The sequence below is a fragment of the Ambystoma mexicanum genome, chromosome 2q (assembly GCF_040938575.1).
Source record: "Ambystoma mexicanum isolate Mex_15411 chromosome 2q, UKY_AmexF1_1, whole genome shotgun sequence".
Taxonomy (NCBI): domain Eukaryota; kingdom Metazoa; phylum Chordata; class Amphibia; order Caudata; family Ambystomatidae; genus Ambystoma; species Ambystoma mexicanum.
The window spans coordinates 1,189,336,239-1,189,358,507 of NC_090924.1; the positions used below are offsets into that span (position 1 = coordinate 1,189,336,239).

Here is a 22,269-nt window from a genome sequence, read left to right on the forward strand (position 1 = left end):
CTTTCTTGTATTGTTCTTTAGCCCTTTGAAGGTGAGAAACAGCTTCCGTAAAGGCTTGGGTGATTGTAGAATGCAGGTAGTCTACTGCTGGTGTTTCAAGATCTTGGAGGGGATCCAACTCCGAGGTTCGAGGGTGACTGCCGTACAAAAGAAAAAACAGGGTTTTCCCAGTTCCCGAATGGACAGAGTTATTGTAGGCATATTCGTTTTTCAGTTTGTTGCAGCATGCAGCGTAAATACTGTTCCAGAGTTTGATTGGTCCTCTCGGTTTGTCCGTCGGTCTGAGGCTGGTGACTGGTCGATAGTCTCACATCAATTTGAGCCGACCGACAGCAACTTCGCCAAAAATGAGAAATAAATTGACTACCTCGATCCGAAATTAGAACCGAAGGAAAACCGTGCAGTCGGACGATGTTTTCGAGAAATTCTCGGGCCAGAGTTGCTGCTGTTGGCAAGCCTTTGAGCGGAATGAAATGCGCCATCTTGGAGAATAAGTCCACGATTACTAGAATCGTATTGTATCCGGAGCATGGAGGTAGATCGGTGATGAAGTCCATAGAAAGCGTATGCCAAGGGCGAGGTGGGATGTCAATAGGGCGTAAGAGGCCTGCTGGTCTCTCCTTTTGACTCTTGTTTTGGGCGCATACTCCACAGGACATTATAAAGTCTCTGATATCTTTTTTCCAAGACGGCCACCAGAAGTAGCGCTTGATCTTTTCTGAGGTCTTGGCCATACCGGGATGTCCTTCCATTAAAGAATCGTGATAACAAGAGATTACCTTTTTCTGTAAATCTGTGCTGGGTAGGTATAATCGTTCTTGGAAATACAATAAGTTGTCCTTTACTGCAAAGTCCTTTCCCTGCAGATGCCAATTCTGTATGTCTGCTGGAGTTACAAGTTGCCTGGCTTTATCCTTAACTTCCTCTATGGATTCTGTGGCTATTACACCCAGAATTCTTTGTTCGGGAATGATTGGTACAGGTTTAGGGTTGATCAAGTGTTCTTCCACTCCCATCCGAGAAAGGGCATCAGCTTTACCGTTCTTGGTACCAGGTCGATAGGTAATTATGAAGTCAAACTCGGCAAAGAATAATGCCCAACGGAGTTGTCTAGAGGATTGGGCTTTTGCGGTTTTCAAATATTGCAGGTTTCGGTGATCCGTAATCACAGTAACGGTGTGTCGGGCCCCCAGCAGATAATGCCGCCAAGCCTTAAAGGCAGACTTGATAGCCAGAAGTTCCTTGTCAGTAATCGTGTAATTGATTTCAGGAGGCGAGAATTTGCGGGACAGAAATGCCACGGGATGCAACTGATTGGTTACCGGGTCCTTTTGTGATAGAACTGCCCCCATGGCAAGGCTTGAAGCATCAGTTTTCACGATGTAGGGGAGTTCGGGGCGAGGGTGTTTTAAGATTGGTGCAGAGATAAATTTAGTCTTCAAATCCTGGAAAGCTTGTTCCGCCTTGGTAGACCATTCAAAACGTTTGTTTTTCTTTAACAAGGCAGTGATGTGCTGGACTATTCGAGAGAATTCGGGGATAAACCTGCGGTAAAAGTTAGCAAAGCCTAACATGCTTTGCACACCTTTTACGGAGGATGGTGATGGCCATTTGAGAACTGCATCGACCTTCTTTGAATCCATACGCACTCCGCCAGGTGATAATATGAATCCCAAGAATTCAACTTCAGTCACGTTGAAAACACATTTTTCCAATTTAGCGAAAAGTTTGTGTTGACGCAATCTTTCGAGGACCATTTTCACGTGTTTCCGATGTTCAGATTCCGATGAAGAATAAACGAGGATGTCGTCAATGTAAACAACAACACACACATCTATGAGCTCTCTGAGGACATCGTTCATAAAATATTGAAAGGCGGCCGGGGCATTGCAAAGTCCGAAGGGCATGACCTGATATTCAAATAGCCCATACTTGGTGCGGAAGGCCGTCTTCCATTCATCGCCCTCTTTTACTCGTACCAAGTGGTAAGCTCCTCTAAGATCCAGCTTTGTATATATGCATGCTTTTCTGACTTGGTCCAGGAGTTCAGGGATCAAAGGTAACGGATATCTATTCTTAACGGTGATCTGGTTCAGGGAGCGATAATCTATACAAGTTCTAAGGTCTCCTTCCTTTTTTGGAACGAAGAACAAAGCTGATGAAGCAGGGGACTTGGAAGTACGAATAAACCCATTTGCCAGGTATTGATCCAGGTATTGTCGAAGGTGAAGGTTCTCAGGCTCGGTAAGGGCATAAATTCTACTACAAGGAGGAGTAGATCCAGGTATCAGGTCTATCTGGCAGTCATAAGACCTATGAGGAGGTAGAGAGTTAGCCTGATCCTTCCGGAAAACATCTTGGTATTCTAGGTATTCGGGAGGTAACTGGGGAGTCTCTGAAGAAATTGCTGCCAGTGCAACACCAGGTGGAGGGTGACAAGTAGAGACACATTCTGGAAACTGGACCGTTCTTGCTCGCCAATCGATCAGAGGATTGTGTTTCTCTAACCAAGGTATTCCTAGAATAATCTGAAACTGAGAGGCCTTGATCACATCAAACATGATCTTCTCATGGTGTCCATCTTGACTTACTAGCGTCACCTCTTGAGTGGTATGCGTTACTGGCCCGGAGGCTATCTCCGTACCATCCACCATAGTAATGACGTCCTTTACAGCCTTGGGACAAAGAGTTAGATTCATCCTCAAAACCATTTCATGATCCACATAATTGCCGATGGCACCGCTGTCGACGTAAGCTTCAATTGCATGTAATCGATCCGGATTATCAGGGCTAATGAGGACCATAGGTATCACGAAATGCGAGGTCACGGAACTGGTTTTCACGCTCGGCAAGAGGACCTCTATTCTTGTCGGGCGAGGTCGTTTCCCTGCTCAGAGATTGTAACTTTGGTAACTGCAGCTCCTATTGCCTTCTTGGCAGGTTTCACCGGACAGTCTCGAAGAAAGTGCCCGGAGTTTCCGCAATAGAGGCATAATTGCAACTGTTTTCTCCTTTCCCGCTCCTTTTGTGTTAGAGGACCTTTCAGACCCCCTATTTGCATGGGTTCCCCGGAGTCTACTCCTTTGGAAGGAGTTGGCGGTTTGGAAAATACTCGAGCATCAAACTTGGAACGATCGGCCTTCCTGTTCTGCAGTCTGTGATCTATTTGAATGACTAAGTCTATATAGTCCGAACAATCTTGTGGGGGATTCACTACTTGGGCTAACACATCTTTGAGCTCTCCATGTAGACCTCTATAAAACAGCGTAATCCTTTTGTCCTCAGGCCATTGAGTTTCCACTATCAGTCTGTTGAAAGACGCAATATAAGCCAAAAGGTCTTGATTACCTTGTCGCAACGAAAGAAGCTCATTGTCCAAGGCCTGCCCCTGTGAATGTCTTGCGAACAGTTTTTCCATACTGAGCTGAAAAGCTTGAAAATCATGGAGGACCGGATCATCTTGATGTACTAGAGGGATCGACCAGTCTGCCGCATTGCCACTAAGGTACGAAAGCACGAAAGCTACTTTAGCTTGATCAGTTGGAAAGGCTGCTGGCCGGCATAAGAAATGCAACCGGCACTGATTGATAAATACTGCAAACCTCTTTGGGTCACCAGAAAATCGTTCGGGCGGAGCCAGAGGTACATTCCCAGGTAGGTTGATCTGCACTGGATTCATAGAGGATGTAGAAGGAAGATTTCCCCCAGATGCGGGTAACGGGGTCTGTCCGGCTTGTGACTGTAGCAGTTGTCTAGCGAGATCATCGCTCCTTGGAAATAATCAGTTCCCTTCTTAGAGCATTCGTTTCCTGACGGGCTGCATGCACTTCTGCCCTTAGTTCCCCAAGTAACTGGGCTAGCTGGTCGGTATCCGAGGTTTCCATAGCGCCTGGACGGGAGTTTTGTGGTAGGCTTTGCGTTCTGTAACGCTCACCTGATTCCCGTAGAGGCGCCGGTCTTGACTGGGCGTATACCGTATCTTCAAAGGTGATGTGTAACACACGGCTGGATCTTTGGGCTGGACCTCTGTGCACCGTATGTCTGACTCGAAGGGTAAGATGTCTTAGGTAAGTGAACGCTGTGCTCTCCATCTGCCTCGGGGCAGGGTGCTGTAACCAGTTTCTTCACTGGATAAGGGGAGCAGGCCTCTTGACTTCAGAGGACTGCTGTCCGTCGTTTACTGCACGAACGGTAAGTTTCGAGTAATTCTTATGTCTTTAAAGTCTTTAGTAATGATGTCTCTTGTTTTGCAGGGTTCCGGCGATGGCGGATGACGGGCTGAAGTGAGTTGAAGATGGAGCCCTGTGATGAATAGAAGCGCCTGGAAGCACGTAAGTAAGCGCTTGTTGCCTGCTTCACGATGCGCTCTAACTGTCTTTTTATTTTGCAGGTACAAGTTCAGAGCGGCTGCAGGGTGCCGGAATACCCACTGGGTTAGATGTGGAAAGGAGTAATGGCACGTGAGTATTAAAGTTCCCCAATGTCTTTAAACGCACCTTGTTTTGTCTTTCAGACGCGGGACGCAGCGCCGAAGGCCTCCGGAGCGTGCGAAGAGTTGGTAAGCTTTTGTCTTTCAGATGCCGGAATGCAGTGTGAAGACCCCCGGAGCGCACGAAGAGTAGGTAAGCCTTTGTCTTTCAGATGCCGGAATGCAGCGCGAGGCGTTGGTGACAGCCGATGGACCAGGTAAGTGAAGAGCTGTCACTGAAGACCGTAATGCTAACCTGTTCTTTCTTGTCTTTATAGGTGTTGCTGAAGACTGGATTCAGGATGGTAAGCCTTTTTCCTTAGGCCCAGGATCAGATGCAAAAGACACGATGAGCGTTCTGCTGCAGAGGATGCAGAATAACGCAAAGCAAGATTCATCCATCGGGTGTGGTTTAAATAGCCTCCTGTAGTGCTTAGGTGTCTCCTTCCACAGCCACGCCTAGAAAAGAGTTCCTGCTTTCCAGAAGAGTTCCAGTGTTCTGAATCTAGGGAGTGGCTCCTGCCCCACCCAACAGGAAAAGTAGTTCCAAACAGAAGAGGATCAGAGGCTCAACTGGCAGGCAATTAAGCAGCATGTTTGCAAAGGTAGCGGGCGCCCCTCTCTCGACAGAACAAGGCCTGATAACCTGTTCAGTGGTTATTAACCACTTGAGAGTTCGCAGCCACTGCTTTTACTCACTGTGCCTTTCACAGATGGGAAATATCCATTTGCATATCAGTCTTTGTCCTGCCCAGGGACAGTCCAGCACCGAAATGCAATGGCAATTCCAACCTGAACGAGAGTACCACCAGCAACCCCATACACGTGTTTCACCCTTGTTGGGGATCATCAGTGAGGTGAAGCTGATGCCTCTCTAAGCACAGTGAGAGGGAGACCACGTCTGGTTGCCCCCAGGAGACCTAGGGTTACCAATCCCAGGTTCCTTGAAATTTAGTTTGCAAAGGTAGCGGGCGCCCCTCTCTCGACAGAACAAGGCCTGATAACCTGTTCAGTAGTTATTAACCACTTGAGAGTTCGCAGCCACTGCTTTTACTCACTGTGCCTTTCACAGATGGGAAATACCCATTTGCATATCAGTCTTTGTCCTGCCCAGGGGCAGTCCAGCACCGAAATGCAATGGCAATTCCAACCTGAACGAGTGTACCACCAGCAACCCCATACACGTGTTTCACCCTTGTTGGGGATCATCAGTGAGGTGAAGCTGATGCCTCTCTAAGCACAGTGAGAGGGAGACCACGTCTGGTTGCCCCCAGGAGACCTAGGGTTACCAATCCCAGGTTCCTTGAAATTTAGTTTGCAAAGGTAGCGGGCGCCCCTCTCTCGACAGAACAAGGCCTGATAACCTGTTCAGTGGTTATTAACCACTTGAGAGTTCGCAGCCACTGCTTTTACTCACTGTGCCTTTCACAGATGGGAAATATCCATTTGCATATCAGTCTTTGTCCTGCCCAGGGGCAGTCCAGCACCGAAATGCAATGGCAATTCCAACCTGAACGAGAGTACCACCAGCAACCCCATACACGTGTTTCACCCTTGTTGGGGATCATCAGTGAGGTGAAGCTGATGCCTCTCTAAGCACAGTGAGAGGGAGACCACGTCTGGTTGCCCCCAGGAGACCTAGGGTTACCAATCCCAGGTTCCTTGAAATTTAGTTTGCAAAGGTAGCGGGCGCCCCTCTCTCGACAGAACAAGGCCTGATAACCTGTTCAGTGGTTATTAACCACTTGAGAGTTTGCAGCCACTGCTTTTACTCACTGTGCCTTTCACAGATGGGAAATATCCATTTGCATATCAGTCTTTGTCCTGCCCAGGGGCAGTCCAGCACCGAAATGCAATGGCAATTCCAACCTGAACGAGTGTACCACCAGCAACCCCATACACGTGTTTCACCCTTGTTGGGGATCATCAGTGAGGTGAAGCTGATGCCTCTCTAAGCACAGTGAGAGGGAGACCACGTCTGGTTGCCCCCAGGAGACCTAGGGTTACCAATCCCAGGTTCCTTGAAATTTAGTTTGCAAAGGTAGCGGGCGCCCCTCTCTCGACAGAACAAGGCCTGATAACCTGTTCAGTGGTTATTAACCACTTGAGAGTTCGCAGCCACTGCTTTTACTCACTGTGCCTTTCACAGATGGGAAATATCCATTTGCATATCAGTCTTTGTCCTGCCCAGGGGCAGTCCAGCACCGAAATGCAATGGCAATTCCAACCTGAACGAGAGTACCACCAGCAACCCCATACACGTGTTTCACCCTTGTTGGGGATCATCAGTGAGGTGAAGCTGATGCCTCTCTAAGCACAGTGAGAGGGAGACCACGTCTGGTTGCCCCCAGGAGACCTAGGGTTACCAATCCCAGGTTCCTTGAAATTTAGTTTGCAAAGGTAGCGGGCGCCCCTCTCTCGACAGAACAAGGCCTGATAACCTGTTCAGTGGTTATTAACCACTTGAGCGTTCGCAGCCACTGCTTTTACTCACTGTGCCTTTCACAGATGGGAAATATCCATTTGCATATCAGTCTTTGTCCTGCCCAGGGGCAGTCCAGCACCGAAATGCAATGGCTATTCCAACCTGAACGAGAGTACCACCAGCAACCCCATACACGTGTTTCACCCTTGTTGGGGATCATCAGTGAGGTGAAGCTGATGCCTCTCTAAGCACAGTGAGAGGGAGACCACGTCTGGTTGCCCCCAGGAGACCTAGGGTTACCAATCCCAGGTTCCTTGAAATTTAGTTTGCAAAGGTAGCGGGCGCCCCTCTCTCGACAGAACAAGGTCTGATAACCTGTTCAGTGGTTATTAACCACTTGAGAGTTCGCAGCCACTGCTTTTACTCACTGTGCCTTTCACAGATGGGAAATATCCATTTGCATATCAGTCTTTGTCCTGCCCAGGGGCAGTCCAGCACCGAAATGCAATGGCTATTCCAACCTGAACGAGAGTACCACCAGCAACCCCATACACGTGTTTCACCCTTGTTGGGGATCATCAGTGAGGTGAAGCTGATGCCTCTCTAAGCACAGTGAGAGGGAGACCACGTCTGGTTGCCCCCAGGAGACCTAGGGTTACCAATCCCAGGTTCCTTGAAATTTAGTTTGCAAAGGTAGCGGGCGCCCCTCTCTCGACAGAACAAGGTCTGATAACCTGTTCAGTGGTTATTAACCACTTGAGAGTTCGCAGCCACTGCTTTTACTCACTGTGCCTTTCACAGATGGGAAATATCCATTTGCATATCAGTCTTTGTCCTGCCCAGGGCTATCAAGTCTGTTCCGGGTATGGGCACCCAAGCACAGTGCAATTTAGTGGGGAACCCCAGGAGAGTAGGCCCATTAAGGGCATCCTGAAAACTTCTGCCCAGTTAGGTCAATGGGGGGGGGTACCCATCAAATCCTGGCAGCAAGGAGGAATCTGAAGACTCCTCTGAACGGCGCAGGACACAGGAGACCAGGTCCCCACATTCTGCCAGCCATTCCCAGGCTCGCAGAATCCGGGAAAACCTGGAAGAGCAGACAGGAACCTCTGGGAGCAGTGCCTCTGAGTCAGAGGATGAATGGACCAGGGTTACCCGAACCAAAAAGGCCAATAAGGCAAAAAGGGCCTTGCTTAAGGACCCATTTAAGCAAATAAAGGCAATAAGGAGTGTCATCTCGCCTAAGAACGCCAAGTATTCCGTTTGGGAACACTTGGAGCTCTATGAGCAAATGATGGAGACTTTCCATTTGAAGGACAGCAGTAGCTGCATCCAGTACGTCAAATGGACATTCTCCCCAGAATACTCCAGTTTCTTTGCGGGGCTGGAGGACCAAAATCATTTAAGATGGTCCACCTATAAGACGGCCATCTTGAAACATTTTTCTGTTCACAGAAATCCTCAAAAGGCTCGCAAGGCAGCCTACAATTTGCAATGTGGGGAGGATCAGGCCCCACAAGAGTTTGTGCAAGAATTAAAGCATGCTTTTGCACAGACCACCAGAAGGGTGCGCACAGACAGCAAAGAGTTTGTCAATACATTTTTCCATGCTCTCCCTAAATATATAATGACCCAGCTCGTGAGAGATTTTCATGAGAAAAGATCTTTAGACTGGGTCATTGAACAGGCTACCCGGATCTATGAGGTGCAGAAGCCTATCGAAAATAAAAATAACGCGCTGAAAAACCCCAAAACCAACAGCACCCCTGCTGCTGCCAAGGTGGCAGAGGTAAAGGTTGCCCCCGTTTTAGATTTGGAGATGGGGGGGCCTCAAAACCTGCCTGCACCAAATAATTCACAGCCCAGAAGGCCCTCGGGCCAGTCACCGACAGGGAGTCGAGGAGGTAGTCCCACAAATGGGGTCCCCCGCTCCCCTGACTATGTAAGTCACCGCTACAAGGGAAACCGACCAATCCTGGGTTATGTGTGGACTCCTCCAGCCCAAGGGGGGGGATCCGGCCAAGCACCTAACCCAGGGAACTTCCCTCCCAACTTCCCACAGGAGGGCAGAAATTCTCCAAATCCTGGGCAGAACTTTTTCCCCAGATATCCACCCAATTTCCAGCCCCAAAATCATCCATTCTTCTTTCCCCAATTCCCTGAGCCCAGACAACCTAATCCGGGAGAGGGGAGGCCAAGGGTGGAGGGGTACCAAAATCTTCCCAACCGGGGGTACTACCAGAGAAGGGATAGCTACCCTTCCAGGGATCAGCCCAGGGGAGAAAATAGAGCCCCGTATCAGCCTGAGCGGGTTTCACAACTTGAGCGCCAGGTCCAAAATATGGCACGAGATCTGGGTCACATACTGAGGGCTCAACAGAACCCTCAGATGAGCATGCCACCGCCGAATGCCCCAAACTCTGGACCTGGTGCTCCAGAACAATGACGGGGGGAGCACCCCGATAACACACCGGTTCCCAGGGAGGAGGCACAAGGGGAAGGGGGGTGTAAAGCCTTGGAGGAAGCTTCCTTCCCAACTTGTAAACAGCCCCTGGAAAACCAGGAACCGGAAACAAAATCTCCTGCCCCTGAAAGCCTGCCTCCCAAGGAGCAGAGGGGGGGTAGGAGAAACAAAGGACCCAAACAGACCCACTTTGTGGAGGAGGTACAGATCTTCCAATTTGAGGGAGAGGGATCCTCAGAAGATCCTGGGAAAAGGATCTTCTCCTTCAGAGATGGGGGAACTCCTCCCAAAGAAAAATGGGTCCCAAGGGATTCCAATCCAGACTGTGGAGATATGGAGACTGAGCTACCGCCACCCATCATCTCATCCCAGAACCCACAATACCAAAATCCCCTGGTTCAAACCCATCCTGGTGACTGCCTCCAAAAAAGGGGGGGCGGCCCAGAACCGGAACCAGGGGAACCCACAATGGCTCTGATCTCCAGTTGCCAACTTTTTCTTTCAGATTCCCAAGACTCTCCACAGAATTCTGCCCAAATCTCTTCTCTAGCAATGTCCAAAACCAGAAAGTTAGCCCACCAGTTGTCCAAAAATGTGCATTATCTGTGCCCCCTTGAGGAGAAGGAGGGAAGATACTATGCCCCGGTACAAGTACAGGGGCATGGTACAATTTTGGCACTGGTGGACACTGGATCGCAAGCTACCCTTCTGTCCAAAAGGGCCTTTGAGGAACTAAATGCAGGAAGGGGGGAGGATTACCAAATTCCTCTCACCTCTCTTCCTGGACAACTGCAGAACTTTGACGGGAAGGAAATTCCCGTTGAGGGGACTGCAGACTTGGACATTAAAATTGGGCGACACAAGGTGAAACACCCGGTCATAGTAGTGACTCCAGAGGGCACCCCTTGTTTACTAGGGAATGACCTCCTGAGAAGGTTGTCACCCCTAATAGATTGTGTAAACAAGGTCCTCTGGACCCAGACTAGCCGACCAATAAAATTAAAACAGAGTGTCAACCATGTTAGTTTAAACGGCACCTGCCACATGGTTGAACAAAAATCTGACCAAGTAGAATTTCACTTCCGGAACAACCAAACTCCAGACGTGACAGTAATAGCAGTAGGACAACAGACTGGTGATGGGGGGTCCTCTCTATTTCTGAAAATCAACCTTCCTTCCAGTTTAAGGTGGTATTCTACACTGGAAGGAAACACTCTGAAATTCTTCACCAATCCACAATCAGAAACTCCCACTCATATAGTCCAGAAAGATGTGAAATCAGCTCAGAGCCTGGCTGATATTCAGCAAATTGGAGAGCAGTTGTTCATCCCTGTTCAGTTAAATGATGGGAAGGACTCTGTTCTCGCTCGAGTGTGTGTGAACAACGGTAAGAGCTTCATCAGCGAAGCCATGTTCCGCCAACTCCCAAAAGATCCAGCGATTCCCACATTCAAACTGATAGACAAATGGGAAATGGACCTGGAAGCACCTAATTCCAAAAATCTCCTGCCAAGCAGGTGTATGCTCAAAATCTCCATTGGCAACAAGAGCATAGTCCATAATTGTTGGGTCGTGCGAGACGTCACTGCTGCCTTTTACTTAGGCAGTGACATTCTCAATCGCTTTGCCATTAGTTTGGACCTAATAAACTTCAAAGCTTGGTCCCGATTAACGGATAATCCCATGGGCTTTGATGATCCAGAAAAAGCATTTAGGTCAGCTCAATTGCTACCTTATGCAGTTGAAATTCAGATTAAAGAGGAAGTCACCATCCCAGAAAGGACCCGACAATTCTCCCTGGAAGTGAAAGTTAAAAGAGGACAACATTTGAAAAACCCTGATGCTTACATACATCTAAACGCTTCTCTCCAACAGCAAGGGTTGGGGGTAAACCCAACTCCATTAGTCAACATAGAACATGACACCCTTCTAATAGAGGTGGATAACAGCGACTTAAAGAGTATTACTCTAGCCGCAGGCACCATTTTTGGAATGGCGGTTGATGACCGACATGTTTCCATTGATTTTGGAAATGAACTGTTAAGACCAATCCCCAAGAACTGTTTTGACAGTGACAGTGATGACAATACAACACCAGACAGGATTTTTACCCGGCATGGGGGGAACTTCCTGGTGTACACTTCCTGCCCTTATGGTAAGGAAGATGTGACTTGTGACTTCCGGAGGGATGAGGTGATTTTCCAGGTCCATGAGGGCTGCCTTTCCCACCTGAAGCCTCCAGTCCAAATCAGCACTCTGACCAGGGACTTCTCCACCCAGCTGGAGGAGGCCGCTGAAATAGCCAAACCAGAAGTCTTTCCAGGCTTCAGGCAGATGGTGGAAGAGAGAGTCAACCTAGCTGATACCTGTGTGACTCTGGAACAGAAGCAAAAGTTGAAACAAGTTTTCTTGGATTTCCAAGATCTCTTTGCGGTAGACTCATATGACTGTGGTCGCACCGACATCCACACAACAACAATTCCCACGGACCCTGGAATGACTCCAGTGTTTGTGAAGCAATATCGTTTGCCTCTCGCATCCATGGAGTCCCTTACTGAAATAATTAAGAACCTTGAGTCCCGGGGAATAATTCGTCCAATACACAGCACCTTCAATAATCTGGTGCTGGGAATATTGAAGCCAAACGGCCAGTGGAGACTCTGCGCCGTCCTCAGGGAGCTCAACAAACGGGTCCATACTTCCCGATGGCCTCTGACCTACATTGACCAAGGGCTGGCCCAGATTCAGGGGTCACAGGTATTCACAGCAATAGACCTGACCAATGGATACTGGACCGTGCCTGTCAGTAGGGAGGACCAATACAAGCTGGCTTTTACCTTTGGGGGCCAGCAGTACACATGGATACGGACTCCCTTCGGATACCTCAACTCCGGCAATGAATTCAACATTTTCCTACATAAGGCCATGCCCGACCTGGGTGTGAGGGGTAACCTGGCTTATGTAGATGATGTCCTCATCAAAAGTTCATCTGTGGAGGAACACATAGCGGAGATCCGTTATGTTCTGACACAGTTGAGGGCCGCCGGAGCAAAACTTTCCTTTCAGAAAGCACAGTGGTGTAGAACCCGTGTTAATTTCTTGGGGCATGAGATTACTCCTCAGGGTCTCTATCCCCAAGAAAAGAAAGTGGAAGCACTCCAGAAACTGAAAGACCCCACAACTCTGCGGGAACTAAGGAGCCTCCTTGGACTGACTAATTACAGCAGAAAGTTCATTGAGGGCTATGCAGAGATCACTAGACCCATGATTCATCTCCTGAAAGGGGGGGTCAAGTGGGAATGTGGTCCAGAACAATCCCAGGCAGTAAGACAACTCAAAAGAAGCCTCTCACAAGCGCCTTGCCTAGTTTACCCTGTCAGAAACAAGGAGTTCTTCCTAGAGACAGGGTTCTCTAATACATGCTTGACGGCAGTATTATACCAAAAGCATGACAAGTTCAATAAAGTAATCTCCTATGCGAGCAAAACTTTATCCTCTGTGGAGGAAAAATTCAACGATTGTGAGAAGGCACTCCTGGCAACGGTGTGGGCATTGAAGAATTACCGCCCGTTTATCCAGGGGGAACACATCATAGTGGAGACTCCACACCAGCCTCTGCAATATCTCCAAAGTGACAGAATCCGGGCCGGCAATGTGAGTAATTCCCGAATTACTTCCTGGATTCTGTCAATGCAAGGCTTTTCTGTGGAGGTCAGATATGGCCAAAACAAGAAGAGTCCCCTCGCGCAAGGTCTGGCTGACTTGCATGATTGTGCCAGAGAAAACTGTCTCGAGGACGAAAGTCTAAAAATCAAGGACACCATGGAGGCATACCTTAATTCCCCACACAAAGTCTTTGAAGAAGGCAAGTGTGAGGGAATGCCCACTGTCTATGTGTATGGATGCTCTTACCATGTTGACAACGACGGGGAGAAAGAACTGGTGGCTGGCGTAGGGAATGCATGGGTGAAGGAGTTCCCAGAACCCTTCGCTGGATACAAAATTGGTCCCCGAAGTAGTCAGGTGGCAGAATTGATGGCTGTGCATCAGGCCATCCTCACTGCTGTCCAGCATCAACTCCACAAACTGGTCATAATCACAGATTCGGATTATGTACGGAACGGGTTCGTGGAGCACCTGGTTAATTGGAAAACCAGAGGCATGTTATGTGCTAATAACAAACCCTTGAAACATGGGAAGTTAATCCAAAACATTGATGATCTGGTCACATTGCATGGGATGACCATTTACTGGAAAAAGATCAAGGGTCATTCCAAAGTAGAGGGACCGGACAAAACTGGAAATGACTTAGCTGATCAGCTGGCCAAACCCGGGGCCATCCAAGGGGATCTAATCGAAATAGAGTCCCTGTTGGGGGAAATCCAGGTCACTGCTATCACTAGGTCCCAGACAAATGCTCACAATGATCTTTCAACTGCCCAACGGAGCAAGGAGACCCCTGATGCTGATTTGATTACAGCTCAGAAGGGGGATCCAATTATTGGTAAGTTTTACCAACACCTTGAGGACCCTGAGAACTTTCCCCTGACGGATACCGATTATATTGGAAAAGAGGACCTAAGAGTGTTGATGAAATGTCCAAAAATGTTCGGATCCAAGACAGTTTGTTGGTAAGGAAATCCAAAGCTGGCCACGATCAGTGGGCGGTTCCTACCTCATTCCGAAGCCTGATGCTAAGTCACGCCCATGATGCGGCCACCGCCGGTCATAGGGGGTTTCACACAACATTGGAAATCTTAAGAGAGGTTGCATACTGGCCACACATGGGGCAGGACCTCGACCAATACTTGAAGGGGTGTCTTGTGTGTGCACAATTTCAGCCATCAGCTCTCACGCACCGTGCACCTCTCCAAAAGAGGGGAATGACACTGCCATGGTCAGATTTGCAAATCGACTTTGTAGACCCTGTGATTCGCTCGTCTAGAGGAAACAAGTACATGTTGACCGTTACATGCTTGTTTACCAAGTGGGTGGAATGTCTCCCAGCCCCAAACTGCAAGGCAGAAACTGCAGCTGCCCTGATGATTAACCACATCTTTTCCCGTTTTGGTCTACCTCAAAGGATTGAGTCAGACAGGGGTAGCCACTTCACCAGTGAAGTAATGACAAAGATGTGGGAGATACTGGGGGTCAAGAGGAAGTTACATATTGCTTACCGGCCAGCTTCTTCTGGGGCAGTATAGAGATATAACCGAACCATTGTGAGCATATTAAAGAGGTTTGTGGCAGATTCTGGGCCAAGTTGGGATATCCGATTACCTCTGGTCCTAATGGCCATCAGATCTACCCCTTCATCTGCAACCAAAATGTCACCATTTGAGTTGATGACTGGACGCAAGATGGTGCTTCCCCAGCATTTGCTCTACAGAACCCATGAGTTTGTGGAGAATTTAAGGAAACACCTTCAACATGCTTTTACCTATGCTCAGCGGAATCTAGAAAGATCAGCTGAGAGTATGAAGACCCACTATGACCTGAAAACTTCCAGGAAGGAATATCAGGTGGGGGACTGGGTCTATTTATACAACTTCCAAAGAAACCAGGCAAGACAGCGCACATTTTTGCCTACATGGAAGGGACCCTTTGAGATTATAGACAAGATCTCCACTGTGGCCTACAAGATCCGCATCCCCAAAGGCGGTTTGGCAGAGGGGGAAGACAATTGGGTACATATAAATCAGCTAAAGTGTTGCTGTCCCAGGCACACTCTGCAGCAACTGGAGGAGTCCTCTGCAATACCAGAGGGGGCCACTCCAGAGTAATTCAGTTCCAACCCTAAAATATCCTACATATAGCCTATCAAATTATGTGTTTCTCAAGTTTATGTGTTCCTGTCGCTTAATTTAAAAAAAATGTGCATGTTCATATCTGTTGAGTTCTAAAATATATATGCCACCCCACTATATCAATGGTGGGGGAGAAATGTCCATGAATAGTTATTGCCGCGTTTCCTTCGTCGTCCTAGGAGAAAGAAAACCTGGAGACTGGCCAAGGAGGACAATCCGGAGACCGGGAGCAGAGACCCAAGGGGCCCGGGGTACCGCCCAATATTCCCATCAGGACCGGCGAGGAGAACCGATCGATCAGTACCGGATGGAGGAAAAGATGCTGAACTGTGCCATTTGCAGAATTGGAAGAAGATTATGCGGACATACCAGTGCGTGGGTCATAACCTTCTGTGCACCCGACTCCCCATCGACTCAAATTCAAAGTGCAGTCGCGTGGGGGGGCTTTGTTGGGTGTCCTGACCCACGTTTGAGCTATCATGCTGCAACATTTGGTGCTGTGGGCTTAGAAAATCCAAGATGGCCAAAAAGCCCACATGTACGCCAGAATAGGAAAACTGTGCAGTACTGGCATGGAAAACATCATGATGGCCAGAACTTCCCAGAAAATGCACAGGGAAATGCATGAAGAATAGGCTGCCACCCATTTCTGCCTAGGTTGTGAGCACAGGAGGGCACTGCCTAAAACCACCATTGGGCTACCCACACAGTAGCCTGAAACCATTGGGAATGGCAATGCTGATTGCCAAAAGCAACCTAGAACTGTGGGGAATTCATTTTCTTAAATCCCAAAGATGGTTGCATTACCAGTACTCACCACTATCAGAAAGCCGGCGTTTTAAAACCACCAGACTTTTGTGGAAAACTGAACAAATGAAACAAAACCAGACCAAGGAAAGACTTGCTAAGAGGTGGATACAATGTAAAACTATACTCTGAAATGACTTGAAGGAAGTAATTATTTAATGTGTATGTAAAAATCGTAATAGACTTAAACTGGGGGACAAAAAGTGACATTTAGCTGAAACCTGGCTTAATGAAACTGAATTCTGCCTGACATCTACCCCCACAGGAGTTAAAACCTGCTCAGCCACTCTTCCCCTTACCAAAAGGAGTTGTCACCTCTCTGATTAGATTAGGGGTGGAGCAGCTACAGGGAGTTGAACAAAGGCCTGTCCTGGGCCCAGGCAGATGGTTTATTGGGGGGATCGTAAATGGCTTCCTTTTGAACAAAGCCCTTCCTTGACTCAGGCAGAAGTTATATTGGGGGTGTTGTAAAAGTGGCTTCCTCTTGGCAGAAACGGGGAGGGCCAGCCCCCTCTGAGGACAGGCTGAGCTTAAAGAAAGTGGATAGACTGGTTTCTCCACCATGTGACCTGGGAAGACACACCCCTGTTGGCCAGAATATGATTTTAAGAAAGATGTATAACTCATGGTGCGGACTTGTCAAAATTAGCTAAATGATACCATAATTCTTGTGATTTTTCGGCCCACATTTTAAGAGGTTTTAGGACCCGGTGGTATGATCAGTGGGGTTGCTAGCGGAAAATAGGGTTTCACTCCAAATGTTTGCATGTTAAAAATCTGACACTTCATCAATTAATGTCCACACTCCTTGCGCACATGTGTGTAAATTTGGGTAAATGTCCGATATTGCAAAACCAGTTAAAAAGTGCAAAATGTTGCCATTTCTGAATGCAAGCCCCCAGGAAGAGCAGAGTTTGAACAGAGTATACCTCATGTGATATGTGATGGTGCATGCAATTTTAAACAACTTTGTATCTGTGCAATATGTATTTGAATCAAATATAGATTTGTGGGCAAACTGACCAGGGGAGGATCCTCTGACCCATAAAACCTACAGCATCACTCTGACTCACATTTCCTTCCCCCAATCATGGGAGAGGGGAGAATTGGGCCAATGACAAGTAGAGAGGGGCAGGCTTAGCTAGGCCCAGGCACACACACATAAAAAGAGACTGCTGGGACAGGTAGAGACATTCAATTCCATTTTCTGCGGAGCATGCTGACCGACGACTTAACATCCAGAGATCCTACACTTAGACTTCCAAGCTAAACAGAGACTACAGAACTTTGTACCAAGAAGGCCCACTGCAAGCAAAAGTATTTGTCAGCAGGCCCAAAATCATTTGCAGACTATTCACAGCCGGGCTGAGCTGTTGATCCTGGCCTGAAACCCTGCGCCAGAAAGATCCAGAAGCAGTGCTGTACCCAGAGAAAGCAGAGCAGTATCCAGAACCAGAGGCCAGAGATCCAGAGTGACCCAGACCGCTGTTAGCAGAACCAGAGAGCTGACCCAGATCACTGTGAAGTGCCGAGACCAGAACCGGAGTCCAGTCCAAAACCTGACCAGATCCGTGGCGAGGCCTATTTCAAAAATATATTGTGAGTACCTAGCAGAACTGCGCAGAACCAATCTCTTAGTTAAAATAATCGAATCCAAACTATTTTAATCTAACCAGAACTGCCTCCTAGAAGTTGTCACTTGTCATTTTGTAAAGCTGCATCACTGTCACTTGTCAAATCTGAAGCTGCAAGCTGTCACCTGTCAATTTGAGTTTACTTTAAATCTGAAAAAAACCACCTTTATTTAATCGTCCGTATCTCTGGAACCGTTTGGGCTAGGAGTTTGGTTTAACTTTCCTCTGAAAGCTTAGAATCTCAGCTCCTCAACAAGCTTAGAACCGACTCCTTATACTTTTGCTGTAATCACGATTCACGTACTCGCGAATTTTGCCGCAATTTGCAATTTTGCCCGATTTCTTTACTTGTAAAAAGATAGCTGCTTTTGCCTGAACTGCTAAAATTCGTTTGCTTCTTAAGAACCATCCCTGAATCATTGCTAAAGTGAGCCTGAACTCATCCCAAGTAGCTACCACTCCCCCCTGAACTTCCTAAAGGGAATTAAAACCATTTTCAGCATATTTCTCACTTCATTGCCACCACATTCAAAGCACTTGGGCCTGTGTTTTAAAACTCATACCGGTTTTCTCTAAGCTTGCTGGGGTGGGAATTGAATTTCGTATGGTATTTGATTGCATTCCTGAGAACTATGTGTGTTACTTCCAGCTCCTTCCATTTCTTACATTGCATAGGGGAGGGGGGTGAATTGCCAGAGAAAAAGTGATTATTTTATCTTTTGTTGAAATCATATCAAGTATTTCTGTACTGCATTTTATTCCACATTGCTTTTCCCTTGAAATCATAAAAGTCGTTTTGCTACTTTATCCATCCTATAATAACTCCTCATTGATTGTAAAGAAGTGTGCTAGTGCCAGATTACCCATTGTTGATCAACATCATATGTCTAAGTGTACTATCAGATATTAATTTATTATAAGTGTGATATATATATATATATATTGTTTAAATTCTCAAATAAACCTTTTAAACTTGCAAAACAGAACTACTTCTTGGCTCAGTGGGGTCAGGGGGATTCCAAGAGAGGGGTGTTATATAGGGGTAGTCATCCAGAACTCATGAACTGGACATAAAGATATATCAATAAGGGTTTCCATTCAGTATCCCAGACTAGGCATTGACTTAGCTGTAGTGTTGAATTGAATCTTCTTACACCAGAGACTCATGTTCAGCATTATTTTCACTATTAAGTATTACATGTGTTTCACCTGTGGCAGGTAACTCTCCTGCCAGCTACCTTGTTGAGCTTAGTTCATCAGGAGGCAAGTCTTCTTCTGCAACATTTATATTTGTCCAATTGAAGAAGTGTGTTAACATTTTCCTGCATGTAGATGCCTTTTTTGTCGAGGCGCTCGTACTCATGGGTATTACCAAAGCAAATGCTTTTATGGGAGCCCTGGTTGTCGAGGTGAACTCCTTAAATAGAGATATGGAGGGGTTGAAAGCAAGCCAGGGGGCACTGAGTGAAGTGACAGTCTCATTGATAGATAGCGGAGTACAATCAGTAGCAACCATCAATGGGGCCATAATTACAATTGGAGCTCACTGCAGTGTGTCCTCAATGGATACTCTTGGTTCCTCTAGTAGCCCGGTGCTACTCACTTTAGTACATTTACTTCTTAGATAGTACATACTAATGGTGACTCCTCCAATTAAAAATGGTGTTCACTTAGATAAGTGGACATGCTTACCTCTCTCAACCTCTCCCACTGCTCCTGCCTGCTCCGAACTGCATCCAACGGTGCTCCATTCCTTGGTAAAAGGATAAAACTGCTCACAATGTGTCACATGCAAATTGGACCCTCTTGAAACAAGGAAACAATAACGCTGGTGTTGTGTTCAACTGTGGAATGGCTTATTAAAAATGTTGAACTGAATGAGATTTCTCTTCACATTGTCAAATGCTCTGTATGTTCTTTAGGGTCCCAGTCATCTTTCAGTTCATCAATTCATCCAGCAAACACACTTCCCTATATGAGGGACATATTTAGGTGATAAGAAAAGAAGGCAATTAGGTAGTGGGAGAGTCCAAGTGTACGATGATTGTGAAGCTTGTGGTTGGATTACTCTATTTAGTACATATTCTGTTGGTATTCCTCACTTTTGTCAAATGGCAAATTCACAAAGGTTTTTCACAAAATGTTGTACCACCTTTTTTACTGCAGATCCATGCCCATGCTTTAAGAGTGAGTACATCATTTATTAACTGCCAAAGGCACTAAAATGCTTAAAATAGGGTACATTGTACAACCAGTGGAATGCCTCTGCTGTGATAATGGACCATGTGTTACACCACACAGGCATTGATAGTAGATTCATGTTAATTTAACAATAGTTTAACAAAAGAGGATTTTGCTTTTTAATGCTTACCATTGCCCCGCTCTCTCTATTGTATTTCATTTCTACAATGTTTACAGTTACTCATTCAAATATTTGTACCCTTTTTTGCATTTCTACATTTGGTTAACTGTAAGAACAAAAATTGCCCAGTATAATGTTATTAGTAATATTGTAGATGTTTTTATTGTCATACTTATTTAAAAATATCACCAGTATAATGAAACCTGTTTTATTAGGACTTATTTTCATATGACACACATAGCAAGTCAACATTGAATCTTTGAATTTAAATAGAATCTCTTGATCACTTTCTCTTACCTCTTTGTTTCTTCTGTATTACTTAAAGGAACAGCTCTTGTTGTCCAGTGGGATCAGGTGCATCTTCAAGACAATTATGACCTGGGCAGTTTCACGTTCCAGGCTACACTTATGAATAATGGACGTATCGTATTCGGATATAAAGATGTAAGTTCAAGAGGAAATGTATTGATCTGACTGGTGTATTGTTTAAAATGGTTATGTTTAAATTTTATCTGCGTATATTATTTGAAACACTCCAGCAATCTCATTAGAGACAAACCACATCTCTTTGTGTCATAAATTCAATCTCTATGAAACCCATAAACATTTATTAAAAATAACCTTTTGACTTGTGCAACACATTTTGGCTGAAATTCTGAAGACAACCAAGGACGTGTGAGCCCCTCAAACTTTGGGACATATTTTTATTAAAAAAAGTTATTAAGAAAAAAAAAGCAAATAAAAACAAATTGCGGCTTATTTCCCATTCATTTTTCCATAGTCCGAAAAGGTACATTTTTGCCAGACCACTCAGCCCAAACCGCTGGACATATTTGGACCAGGTATGAAACAACTTGGGCATGAAACAGGATTTTTTAAATATTTGATGGAGAAGGGGGTGCCCACTTATCCAAAATAGATAGCTATATCTTGGATAAATTGCCAAGAATTTGAGGGTTGGTAAAATTAACAGCCGCCATGTGTTTTTTTTCCCGATGCAAGAAATAGCTGTGGTTATAGCGAAGAATATCGGAAAAGGAATGCAGTATTTAAAAAAACCTTTTGCAGGTCAAAAAACATGCAAATACCACCAAGCTAGAGGTGGAGGAGGCAAGAGGACACCAAGTGAAATGTGGGAGTTGGAGGGGGTCTAGTAACCGAGTTAGCAACACAATGCTTTTCTTTAACCTTGGCTATGTTAATGTTCATTATTTCTTCTAAGGCGCAACTCACCCGTAGGCCTCAGTGTGCAGCAAGAAAGAGAGCTCAGCAGAGAGAAGCAAAGGGTAGACCAGGGAGATGCAGGGGTTGATAGGCACTAGTCATGAGAATTAAAAATAAATGTTTTAAGAGATTTCTTAAAGGAAGAAAGCTCAGTGCAGGTGTGCAGAAAAACAGGGAGAGAGTTCCAGAGACGTGGGGCAACAAAATCAAAGCTAGTGCCGCCAAAGCAGGCAAGCTTATAACGAGGATGCATAAGGTTATTGGAGTTGTTGGGTCGTAGAACACGAGATGACTGAGAAAGCTTAATCCTTGTTTCAAGTAAGATGGGGCATTGTCTGTGAGGCCCTTATGAGTGAGGGAAAGTACCTTATATGCAATGCGGTGCTTGACAGGAAACCAGTATAGGGAGTTACAGGCTTCAGTGACATGGTTCCTTCTGGAGATACCACTTACTTTACAAACGACATTATCCTGAACCACCTGTAAGGAAACTAAATTGGACAGAGATGTACCAGCCGAGAAGCAGTTGCTATATCAAATCTGGAGTTGACCAGGGCACCGGCAAGGGCTGCAGTGTTGGTGGTGGATAAGTAAATACAAATTACTTTATGTTATTATGTTATTCCATACATAATTAAAATGTGTATTTTTTTATTTTTTTTATTGAAATTTAGCTGAATTCAATCAACTTTTTTCAATTTATCATAAAACATTTTCAACATAATTAGTACAAAAGATATACAATTCAACATTATCTAAATGAGCATGGCCCTCAAAAACTTTCAAAAACACAAAACACACAAAAGAAAACAAAAACTTTGCAACATAGGCTACAGAAAGGAAACATTCAGGATTTAGTTATACATTTCATCTTGAGATATGAAGCAGTAAATGAAGCTATATCAGTAACCTCCGCTGAAGCATCAATTTCCTCCACAATTTTGTTTACAGAACATTAATATTAAATACCTACTCCTTAGACCTACTCCTTAGAAAAAAAGTGAGAAATAACATTGGACTTTAAAAAAAAGTAATGAACACCAGAAAAATAACCTGAAAAAATATTCTGGCAAAATAT

At 46.0% G+C, this 22,269-nt stretch overlaps 1 protein-coding gene across 1 annotated transcript in view; it reads left to right on the top strand.

Moving 5' to 3' along the window:
- Positions 1–22,269, top strand: part of PLXDC2 (plexin domain containing 2) — a 1,961,518-nt gene that overhangs the window by 1,487,714 nt on the left and 451,535 nt on the right. The window contains exon 6 of the mRNA XM_069648589.1: positions 20,293–20,411. Within this exon, the coding sequence (XP_069504690.1) occupies positions 20,293–20,411 (119 nt within the window). The remainder of the gene's footprint in view (positions 1–20,292; positions 20,412–22,269) is intronic.